Here is a 12393-nt window from a genome sequence, read left to right on the forward strand (position 1 = left end):
GAGGTATTAGGAGGGCCCTATACCCGACAATATCACCGGCCAAAACCCTAATCCTAACAGTACGTACTAGCAGGAATTTGCTTCTCCACTGGTGCGCTTGCCTGTGTTGTAAACCTGAGTATTTTAAATAGTTTCTTATTACCTAAATTTCGACCTCTGACCTCACTCTCAAACTTCCGTAGTATTTCATTTCGTGTTTCTTTAATATCATCATGTATATACTGTCTTATGTGACATTGTCTTGTACCATTGTTATGTTATATTATTTTCATACCTATGCAATCAGCTGTGCTGCCTATAGGTCTGTCTAATATGCCGTCGCATTTTTGATAAATTTGAAAAACCTGAGTATTGTCTTTGGAAGCCAGGACGCGAAAGACGTCTCCCTTGTCTCTCTCCTTCAGCGGCACCAGAGCAAACTGTTTCCCCCAGGTGCTGACGGGAGGGATCATCTCCGCGATGTGCGCCCCGGAGCCCCTCACCTCGGCCCGGGTCCCCACACTGGCGAACACGTTCCCGCTCAGAACAGCTACGGGCTTACTGGAGATGATGAGGGATCCTGTAAACAGAAAACATTTTTTTCTTTCTCTTTCGTTGAAGAGATTCACCATTCACGTATGTACACAGTTAATAGATTTTCTCATCAATCAGGGAATACCTTTTGAAAGGCAAACTCACGTACGTACACGTAAATTTTCGATGGCTATCAGTCCATCTTGATCACGGAGTGATGTAGTTCTCGCGAGAGTTGCGAGAACTAGGTCAAGACTTGCATGGATCTTCTGCCCCTCACCTCGCCTCCTTGCGGAGTAGAGGTAAGTAGGACTTGGGCAGCTCTTAGCCATCATTTTCGTTGTCTATATCATGCTTGTCGATCGCTGAATTCATGACAAATCACTACTGAAAATGTTTTGTTCTGGAGATAGTAAGTTAATGAATTCAACATTTTCCTCCCCCTTTTAAACCATCAATCTAATATACTATACGTTTTGTAACAGCGAATTATTCAAACCTAGTATAAATGTCGTTGTTATGTTATAATCGAAACTATATGCGCCTTCAAAGGTGATTGGACTAAAAAGAGCTAATTGTGTTTCATTTTTGTCCTTTTAAAGATTCAGCTCATAGATGATAACAAATGCCAAATTTGAATATTCACTTCCACTAGCTTTGACAATTGTGAACTGGACTAAATATTAACTACGACCTCAACGATCTCATACCTTCACCGAATAAGTTTAATCTTTGCAAGTAAAGTTTTTTTATGATTTTTTACAATCATTCACTTTATTATGCAAATAAGGCACTGATTTGCATAATTTGTCTCTCAAAATTTTCTTTCAATAAATTGCAAACGACGCAATACTGCGGTTAACACAGGCAGCCGTGCTGATATCGGCTGATATCAGCGTGCTGCAGGGCAGATTGCACAGTTGCGCTACGCAGTGGTTCAAAATCTAATTTAAGATCCTCGAAAATTGGGAGAGGTTGGGGTAAAAAAATAACAGCTATTGTACAAACTTTCCTATTTTGGCCAAGATGTATCTTTTAACCCTATTCAGACCGGGCTTTTTTGGTCATCCCTGGGCCGGGGGGTGGGGGGTTACTTTTGAGGCCCTCCACTTCTAAATCCAATAACTCTTGAACGTTCCGTAGGGCCACCAAATTTTCAGGACATGATATCAACATAACATCTGACAAGTATTTGACGTTTGACGTTACGTTGACGTAATATGACGGAATTATGACGTCATCAATTTGATTATATTGGCCGGGCCCATTAAAAAAGGGTATTCTCAGAAAACTTCATGATATACTACAAAGATGTAACAACAAGTGCAGATAACAGAATAATAATGTTATTTACGTTTTGCATTGCCAATATCAACATCGATGACATCAAAATGACGTCATAAAATGACGTCATGCACATTTAAATTACGAGGATCCGCCATATTATATCCACCACCTTGAATTTTTAAAACTACTTTTTTTGCAACAAATAATCACAAAGGGCAATAGAAATAGACTAAATTCATTCATTTAGATGGTTTTTGATGAAAAAATACCAGGTAGTTTTAAGGGATAATTAGCTTGTCATTCTTGATCTGACCAAACGGTCCGCCATCTTGGATTTTGGGCTGATTAAGTCATCAAATTAGCATAATTTATGTATATATAATTATGAAAGATATGCTAGATAATATAAGATTTTATATATGTAACAAAATAGCAGTAATACAGCAAATAAATGTGAAAAAAATTGTTAGAACCAAAAATAGTGATTTTTGGCAAAACTGCCTGTCAACAAACGGTTGCCATGGCAACACGAAAAAATGGAAAATTTGTCAAACTTCGTAACTCACAAAATTTGGTGGCTTTATCGTAAGGCGTTCTGGCGTTGTAGGGCATCAAAGTTTGCGCAGGCCTCAAAAGCCCTCCCCCCCGGTCTGAATAGGGTTAAACTTCAGTAACTTAGTTGATGGCGTAAGGACATACAATGATCGTTTTTTGGTCCCATGAATGGATGCCGGGGCCAACAGAAAAAGGACAGGTTTGTTAAATAGAGCATTTATCTGAGTTTGAGCTGAATACCCCCCCCCCCTTGCATCTCTGCATGGTTATAACGTAGTACCTGGCGAAATGAGAAAAAATAAGATTGATCTTTCGTAAGTGCTTAAACGAGGTCTTATTTCGCTGCTTTTTATGACAGGATCCAATGGAGAGGCTCAACTATGATGACCACACATACATGTAGAATGTTGTATAATCATGCCCAATGTATCTTCAAATGGACGCTTACCTGTTAAGTCGTCACTGCTCTGAATCTGCAACGTTTCAATCTTGCCCAGCGTTGTTGTAATTCTCGCCTTCGCATCATAGCTTTGGTCCTCAAACACTACAGGTTGGCTTGGTACAATGACGACAGTGGTGTTGTCATACGCTCCCACAAGCCCGAACTCTGCCAACAATAAATATAGGATGAGACAAAGGTTTTAGCTGGCTCACAGATAAAGATTCCTTTGTGTCAGTTGACTCGATATAGGAAATTCCGAACAAACACGACTTTGGCTTATTACTACTGTATACTGACAGTATCCGTTTTTGTAATTTACGGCATTGCTGATTTTGCAGTTACTTTGTACAATTTACAGAATGATGGAAACCTTTCAAAAACGGAAAAAAATTGATGCACACGCAGTTTTCATCCATATAACGTTAATCGAATTAACATTTGTTTTCAGAGACAAGTGCAAAGGACCGTGCAACCTGGAAACGTCTAACGGAGAGGAGCAAGGGGCCAGTCCCTGGCCTAGGCACTTAGGCAGGCTAGTTGACTTATGGTGACTAAGTTTTACCAACTCAATCAGAGTACAATATATTGTGACGGATTTTGACAAAAAAATACTTGTAAACATTTAGGACACAGCAAGTATATCTTATGGATCGCAGAAGTGCTAAAATTGTAAAATAACTCGGGTGGTAGCCTTGATTGTAAAAGTGACAATACATGTAGTTTGGTATGTACATCTGTAGCCATAACAGTACTTACAGAAGTGGTACTTTGGCCGTAGTTGTCAACGTGGTAAATAATACCCGTCTACCACATACACACTAGCGTCACTTTGTGCACCTCTTGAATACTGTGACTGTTTTTATGGGCCATGGGCCTGATTCAAACAAATAAACAATACAGAAATAAACGACGTTTTGGTTGTGATACCATTTATTATCGCCTCAATTTTCATCCGTATTGTTTTGTTGTCACAATCGCACATTAGATACTCTCTCATAAAATCTACTTGCTGTGGCGTTAGTGTCTTTGTCGGCATACACCCTACTTTCACAACAGCAGAAAATATGCCATGCTGTACATACGTAAATACTTGAAGTTTCGGGACCGCATCTATAACTATTTATTCTGCTCGGTCCGGATGACCCGGATGTTGACCTTTGACCCCACAGTTTATAAGGATGCTTCATGGGTCTTTTCGTTACTTCGTCGATGACCCTCCGGCCGCGTCTGGAGCCTGAAGCGCTTTTAGGTGGTCGTCTCAGCGCATAGGTGACTTTAGGCTCCAGTCGACGATTTCCGCACCACTTTTTTTTCCAACCTTTATTTAGCCTTGATACATCATTCGGCCTGAGCCGTTTTTCAAGATTTCAAGGGTAAATAAACTTTATAACGGAGGGTCGACGGCCGAGCAGGACAAATAGGATACTGCATCGACACCTATACCTGCAGTGCAATGTGACCCTGTCAGAATTGCCCTGATGAAGGTGACAGACGATCACCCAAATTAAATACGTCATTTGAATAAAATATTCGGTTGTGTAATAAGAATCCACCAGTTAACATTTTTGCTCCGTCCACCAGTAACATATGCTAGACGTTTGTGAGAAAAGCGACACGCAGTAGTCAAACAAACCTGAAGGAATATGAACGAACCCCTCTTCTGGTCTGTTACTCGTGACCGTACTACAAGGCACCAGGTATTCTGTCCCCAGTACGTCTATGGGGAGGCCCAGGTACCCGTCGGTTGAGTCTCGTTCAGTAAAAACACCATAAACTATGATGTCGTCTTCGGCTCGAATGGAGACCGCATGACGTCCTTTCCTACTCCCCCGCATCTCCACACCATCGCGCGGGAGATTAACTGTCGCAACCTGCGTCATGTGTAAAGAGAAGGATCATTACCTCTGCTGATGGAAAAGTTGGATGTGACACCGTTAAGTGCAGTCCGTTCCCTTGTGTGATAGAGAATCTTTAGGCAAGCTTTATATCAAGCTTTTAGATCTGCAAGGCCATGCATGTTGATAAGGTAAGAAGGTTGATATCCGCGCGTGTATTACTTTTCGTCCATTTCCAAGTGTGCTGTTAAAACTGTTAATCGTACAAAGCAACTGTAAAACTAGCAGGTATATCCCGTAAATTGCACACAGAATACTGGAAAGCGGATACCATTTATGAAGAACGCCAAATATAATCCCAAATTCAGATGTGAAAGAACAAACATGAAGGATCTGTTGTTCTGTTTACCATTATACTCCGTGGGTTCTGTTTACCATTATACTCAGTCGACCTCATCCACCTTTCAGGCCACTTAAGTTCCATAGCAAAAGCACTCTGTTTGCCAAACTTTCTATTATTCATTCCCTTCAGTTTTGGTGTTCCCAGAGGATGTTATCCATATAATCAACATGACCATACCCAACATTATAAGTAGCTATACGTGTCAAACAACCATGTATCACGGACGATTTCCCCAGTACACTGTTGTTTCACAGAACACACAACTGCGTTTGCACTTCTTTGTAAACCAACAATGTAAAAGCAATACCACATGCGTACAACTTCGAAGCATGATATCATATCCGATAGCGTGTTGTCAACTTACCTCGCCGAATCTCACGTTGACTACTGAGGTGAATCCGACAAGTGGTACATCAACAACCACCGACGTGGGCTCCGGGCTCGTGCCGGAGATGAGAAGCTGTGGCCGGTGTCCCGCGCGCTGGAAGTTTTCGACGAACGACAAGACAAACTCTGTTCCTTTGTTGTCGCGGAAACTGTCATCTATAGAAAAAAGAAAGATAACTAAGAACCTAGTTCACACCTTCTATGCTTCATTTAAACGATCATACGGATGGCATCCGCGCGCACATCAAGTTTTGTCCGTTTGTAAAACAGTTTTCGACGAAAAAGTCAAGAAGATGTGAAAGGATTTCATCCATAACAACATTGGCCCTGAGCTTCAGGACAAGTCTGCCAAGGTTACATTCTTTCATATATCAAACATGTCCACACCTCTCACACAACCTATCTTTACGGTACAGACAAGCTGCTTCCCCTGCTGAATTTAGATGGAAAACATCCGGTCACGATAAGGACGACCTTCATTATCACCGGTACATTCCATAATATATACTGCGTACACAGGTCCATTCAAAGGCGCAGTCACAAAAGCATGTATATCAAATCGGTATGAGGTCCGTATTGACATTTTTCATACGTAGTCGTACGCACAATGCGTATCTCATACGCATCTCAATCGTTTTGTGTCCGTTTTAGGTACGTCTTTCTGGCCGTACTGTGCGAATGCCTGCATACGTAAAACTGACACAAAACGATTGAGATGAGTATGGGGTGCGTGTTGTGTGTTCGACTGTCAATGCGGATCTTATACGGACTTCATATAGTGTGCACACACCTGTGACTGTGTACACTTGTACGTATATTATAGTCCATAGGAGTTGTGTTTTGTCCTTTGTTTATCTCAGATAAAGTTCTCTGGAAGAAGTTGTTTTAAGTTTTTCCCACGTGTGAGACCTAGTAATCATCAGTAAAAACAGAGCTTTGCCTAAAGGTGGGTTCACACTTGCGCATGATTTTCGCATGAAATTATGTCAATATGTCCAATATTCGGAATTTTTTAAAGATAAATCAAATTATACGTCACGTCATCTGGTATATGAACTACGACTTCAGCGTATCAAATTCGCATGAAGTGCGTATACTTTGCATGTGAAGTGCGCAACACAATTTTCCGTGCTGCGAACAGCTGCTTATGAGGTACGTATGTTGGGCGTATTCCGGACGTACACGTCTGCAGACCGCATGCATGACGCATTTGGTGCTTATTGCATTCCGAATTCATTTCAGGTGTGCCAGAGGAACACTTTGTACTACGTGTACTTTTGTTTACAGGCAGTGCAAGTAGAACATTGATAAGCAGGGAAGGGTTTTTGAAATTCATTTGCGAAGCAGTGTGGCAGTGATGCACACTGCATTTACATTAAACGTTATGCACTGTTAAGATTGTGTTTGTTATCACTTTGTCCTTAAATGATTCCCTATATCATCTTGGTATTTAAACTACTGTAAATAAAGTATACATACACACCGTAGAACGTATTCAAGATGTTCATCAAACACGTAAATTAAATAATTATGAAACGTTATGCCCTCTTCCAAAGTTGTAGTATGTCTCTATTTTGCGCCTTTATATCATGTGGTTCTACACACATAAAAGTAGTATTATCAACACATTAAGTCAAATATCTGTTACACAAAATGACTTGTGTGAAGCAGACTAGATCATCCCATCCTGCCATGGAACAGAGCTTGCTTCAGAGTTGACCCAGTTCTTGAGCAGGTTCCTCTGAAACTTGCCTTCCCGGGTCCCTGGAGGCACTGCATTTTCCCTTCCCCGGGGTCTCTGTTGGGACCAGAAACATTGGTGGTGTCCTGAAAGTTGTGACTATCTCTCCACGTCCCCGGTACAAAGTCATGTTGCACATCTTCTACCTGGTCCAGCTCTTCATCCTGCAGTCCGCAGGCCGTCGGGTCTGCATTTCGGAGCTCCAACATCAATTTATGATAAACCCAGACGGTCCTTTCGCGTGCTCGTCTTCTTTTTTCTCTCTCTTTTTAACGAAGGAGATGGAGTTGTAGATCCATGATGTCATGCTGATGTTGGATGGCAGCAATCATGAGTTGTTGTCGGTCATGGCCTGGACCTGCCATCTTGAGGAGATCTGTTCTGTCTGGACTTAAAAGCACCTTCGTATTTATGACAAATCTGGAGTGTGCGTCGATCTCGCCATCTGTCATCATTAGCATCGGTCGACTTGCTTACACACAACGGGGTTTTACCTACCCTTACGGGGTGATATACCCTTTCAGTGGCTAATTTCAAGACGGGGGTGCACCAGGTCTCCCATCTGTTCATCTGTAAGCGTACTATGCGCAACCCGCTCGCAGAACGAACGGTACTTACTCGTGACCTATGTGGGCATTCATTATACGTTCGTTCATGGTGCGTTGCATTTGCGCTGTAAGTACGCAAGGTACTCGCACTGCCGCAATATCAGCGTACTGGGCATGAAGCGTTTTCATACCGCAGTCGACCAACGTGGGACCGATGTATTGCGTATTTATAACGCTTTGGCTACCCAAATGCGTACGAATGATAGTTTTGTGCATGTCCAATACTATCGGGCGTACTGGGCGTATATATACGTATGCCTGTGTACTTGAAACTTTCACAAAACGATTCAAATTCGTGTAAGGTGCGCATTGTACGTACGACAGCGTATGGACGAAACTGATAATATCCAAAAAGTCAATTATCATTATCATCATCATCAAGGGCCAATACGGAAGTCATGTGGCTTGAAAACATACGCACATGTAAACCCCCCCTTAAGCCCAAAAATGTCAATACGGAACTCATACGGACTTGATATATGCCCATGTCTGAAATGGGCCTAAAGGACACAATAAGTGCTTATAACATTAATGATTGAGAATATATATAAATATATAGCCTCACTACCTCCACAAATGTTGTAAAACTGAATAAGTACATGAATTAAGTACCGAACAGTATACGGGTGACGTATTTTCTGGTTGTATATTAGTTCCGATGGTACCAAGTCACTTGTTAGAAACCCAAAGTCGTAATACGAATTTTGTTGTACATGTACGGAAAATTGCAAAGATAACCAGAAAAAAATATTGATTTTGAACGTGATGAACATGGCATTGTTTACTGTTGATAATGATAATCTGTTCCGTTCATTCAGACTCCCCAAGCACTATACTTAATCACATCCGTGCGAACATCAATTTCTTGTCCGTTTCCAAAACAAAGTTTGACTTTATTCTAAATCTTTCAAAGCAGATGCAAAATGAGTACATATCAGCCACAAACTAAGGAAATGTTTGTTGGAAAGTTGTTAATAATGTCATAGAATGCCAAATTCAATTGCAAAGTCAAAGAAGATTTGGAAGAAAAAAATGGATAATTTACATTGATCTGTATATAGCGTAACGTTATATACTCTGTGTGTTAAGGCATTTGTTTAACTTTCCTGGGCACTAAGAAGGCAATTCAAAATGAAGCAAATTGTTTTGCCAAACTCACCTTGGGTACATCTTAATGAGACCTTGAAACGATTAGACTTTGGGTAAAATGATTTAGCGAAGTATAGGGTTGTGGAACTCTAGTTTTTTTCGCACAAATTTCATTTATTTGGGGCTCCCAGAGGATATCACCCATCAACACGGCCTATCTGAACGGAGAACCGGTTACGTCAGCATAGCAGCCGGACCTCTTATCTGCTTCCGCCACATTGGCACAAACTCCGCCTTACCTTCACTTACATGGAGCTGTCACAGAATAACAACACAAAACAATGATGGTTTTCGTGATTTTCAAGCAGAAAAATCAAGCAAATTCAAAATTGATGCCCATGCCGAACACCCATTTATTCTTTCTTCATAAGCACCTTCTAATGCCTCTTTAAACCGTATTGATAGTCTTTGAGGCTAGTTGAAAAAGCTAGGCAAGTTTAGGATCGAACCCAAGATGAATTTTATTATCATAGTTTATTTGGCCTATTATTGAAGCAGAACATAAGTTCTAAGTACCAGTTTGTAGCTTGTTATACTGCATATTCTGTAACCGCAAACATGATTAAGTACGTATCAGCTGTGATATACTGATGTTACATAGGGTTTAGCTCTTTAGTAATACTGTTGGCAAATCATACATCATCGTAAATACTTAATCTAGGTAATATTTGTCTAAAAAGGTATGTAGAATTAAGAATCCCGGAGGCATACCTGTAGTCTGTCCTACTGTCAGCCAGGGGACCAGACACACCGCGAGAACACACAGGCCCCGGCGGGACAGGGGTGAGAACATCGCGCCTGTTCGTGACACGCGCCACGCTTCAAGTAAACAGGAACATTCTTGTCTCCAGAACAATCCCCGGTTACACATAACCGCACATGGTCGGATGTGGGCTGGGATCAAGGTCGGCTGTGGTTGGCTGGTGGTCTGCTGCGTCAGCCGCATGTTTTAAACACTCAGCTGTGGTCTGGGATGGGTTGTCTTGAGTGATTGGCTGGTGTAGGCGAGTCCCTCCCAACCATGTCTTAGTCACCGATGACTTAAGCTCAGGGCACAACCCGGCGTACGTGCAAATACGTACTGTCTACGTGCCAAAACGTGGGCAATTATTTAGGGTCCGTAAGTGGTAAGTACCGCCTCCGTACGAACTCGTAGGGAATCCGACGGATTTTGGAGCACGCAGACACGCCGTAGAACTTTACGTGCAGACAAAACTTTGTGTACCATCGGGCTGCGGATTCGTCCCCCGTACGTGCCAGTACGGGCGACGCGCCTGCCCTCTACAGCCTGAACATTTTCAGGAATGCGGGGCGGACGTGGCCTCCCAAAAAAACGTACGGACAAATTGCACGTACGATGGGTTGTGCCCTTAGCTTTACTCTTGACAGACGCAAAACAATTGGCTTGTGCAGAAGGCGCATATTGTGCGTAAACATTAAAGTAAAAAAAACGAGTTAAGTCATCATTCGTTTAAGTTTCGTATTTGTATGCACAGTACGCACTCTATGGTAAGTACCATATATACGTATATCAAACGTTTTATGTAAGTTCTACGTAGAAAATTTAGAACCCGTTCACCTATTCAAAATTCCTATGACACATTTATTTTGCGAAGAAGAAACTTTAATTTTACTTGTACCCACCATTGTATAGTCTGTTTATCGAACCGGAAAAAAATCTTCTTCTTCGGTCGTAAACTTTTGCCACTGATAAAAGCTCCTTGCTTTTGCTAAATATCTTGAAGACGTTTTGCGGTATATATGTGTGTGTGTGATGTTATTTCACAGTAGTTGAAATTGTACATGCACAACATTACGTTTGGGTACTTTATTTAGTAGACATACTAAGCTGATATAGCGAATCATTTAAGATCAAAGTTCAGTTCAGTTAGTCAAATAAACACAATAAATTTTAAAGTAAATGATGGCCGTCATTACTGTAAAAGTATATTGCCACTGCTTCACCTCTTCACAAATACTCTTCCACTTGTACTGCCTGTTATCGTAAACAAAAGTATACGTAACAGAAACTGTTCCTCTGACACAACTGAAGTGAGCTCCAAATGCAATCAACACCAGGTGCGTCAGGTATGCAATCGGCAGACGGCGTCCGGAATACGCTCAACATACGTGACTCATACGCAGCTATTCGCAGCAAGAAAAATTGTGTTGCGCACTTCATACGCACCTCATGCGGAATGGATACGCTGAAGTCGTAGCTCATACGCCAGATGAGCGTGACGTATAATTTGATTCATTCCAGAAAATTTCGAATGTTGGGCGTACGGCTGAGCATTGACAGACTTTCATGCGGAAATCATACGCACTTGAAAATATACGCAGGTGTGAACCCGCCTTCATATGGACTCATATATATATATGGACGCTATTTGGCCGTTTGACGATTGAGCTGCACTTAAATGGAGTAGTGTATACGCGTACGTACAACTACGTATTAAAAAGGCCAAGCCACAGCTCATACGAAAAAAGATAAACGCACAGGTGTGACACGCAGAATTAAAGGGCGCATTGTAGATGATGCTTGCGGAAGTTTTATTTTCCTTCAAAGATGAACTTGACATTGGCACATGCAGCGACCCCTTGTGGTTACGAGTTGAAAAACATGCCGCATTAAAAAGGTACCAGATCGAGTATCGTTATTTTCCCATTAAACCTTAGAATCATCACCCAGGGCAATAATCATTACATACTTTCTTCCTGAAGTGATCTGAACTGACTCTGATCATTTGCCTATTGCATGAATGGATACGTCCAATATGCAGAAAATCAGGCCAGAACAATATCATATCATCGCAGCACTAGACATTCATTTTATTTGTTCTCAGTAAAAATCAATATAATACCAAAATCAGAGTAATCATTATTAATCTAAAAGGTTACATACCGTACCAAAATTACAAATGTTATATTATGCAAAAAGCCTTTATAATGTGTCATATTTTCTGACCCACGTGGACTCATTATCCCCGCGCAGTGTTTTCTACCAGGCAGTTTTTTCTACCACGCAATTTTTTCTCAAGTTCAAAGTGCCTGTCACTGCTAAATTATCAAAAGAGTATATTTTTATCTTTTTGTCTCTTTAAAAGATAAAGGAGGTAATTGATAAAATCCAGAAGAGAGTAGTTTAATTGAAGAAGTACACAAATTGTAAGCTTTGGTGCACTTTTATATTTGGAAAATATCTAAGCAATGATTTGACAGAAGTTAGGAATATTTCTCCAAAGAAAAAATAATAGCAAACTGTGAAAATGATTGCTATTTTACAAGCCCTAATGTTTCAAAGAAATAATTCTTTGGTGACACTGCTGCTTAGAAATGCGGTGCAATGTAAGTTGAACAGTATCATGAGAAATGCAATATCAAAAGTATGGTGTTCAAAGATATACCATTACCGTATCAATTGTTAAAAGATCAATGACAGAAACGTCGTAGGACATAAAAACACCACGGGC

The 12393-nt window shown here is 41.0% G+C and overlaps 1 protein-coding gene across 1 annotated transcript in view; it reads right to left on the reverse strand.

The window, feature by feature from the left end:
- LOC118426805 overlaps nucleotides 1-9877 on the reverse strand; it is a 13112-nt gene extending 3235 nt beyond the window's left edge. The window contains exons 1-5 of the mRNA XM_035836326.1: nucleotides 9632-9877; nucleotides 5400-5578; nucleotides 4431-4668; nucleotides 2804-2962; nucleotides 345-559 (exon numbers count right to left, since the gene is read on the reverse strand). Of these exons, the coding sequence (XP_035692219.1) occupies nucleotides 345-559; nucleotides 2804-2962; nucleotides 4431-4668; nucleotides 5400-5578; nucleotides 9632-9866 (1026 nt within the window). The 5' untranslated portion in view covers nucleotides 9867-9877. The remainder of the gene's footprint in view (nucleotides 1-344; nucleotides 560-2803; nucleotides 2963-4430; nucleotides 4669-5399; nucleotides 5579-9631) is intronic.
- Between the last annotated feature and the right edge of the window lie 2516 nt (nucleotides 9878-12393).

This window comes from Branchiostoma floridae, chromosome 12 (genome assembly GCF_000003815.2).
Source record: "Branchiostoma floridae strain S238N-H82 chromosome 12, Bfl_VNyyK, whole genome shotgun sequence".
In the NCBI taxonomy this organism is placed as follows: Eukaryota; Metazoa; Chordata; class Leptocardii; order Amphioxiformes; family Branchiostomatidae; genus Branchiostoma; species Branchiostoma floridae.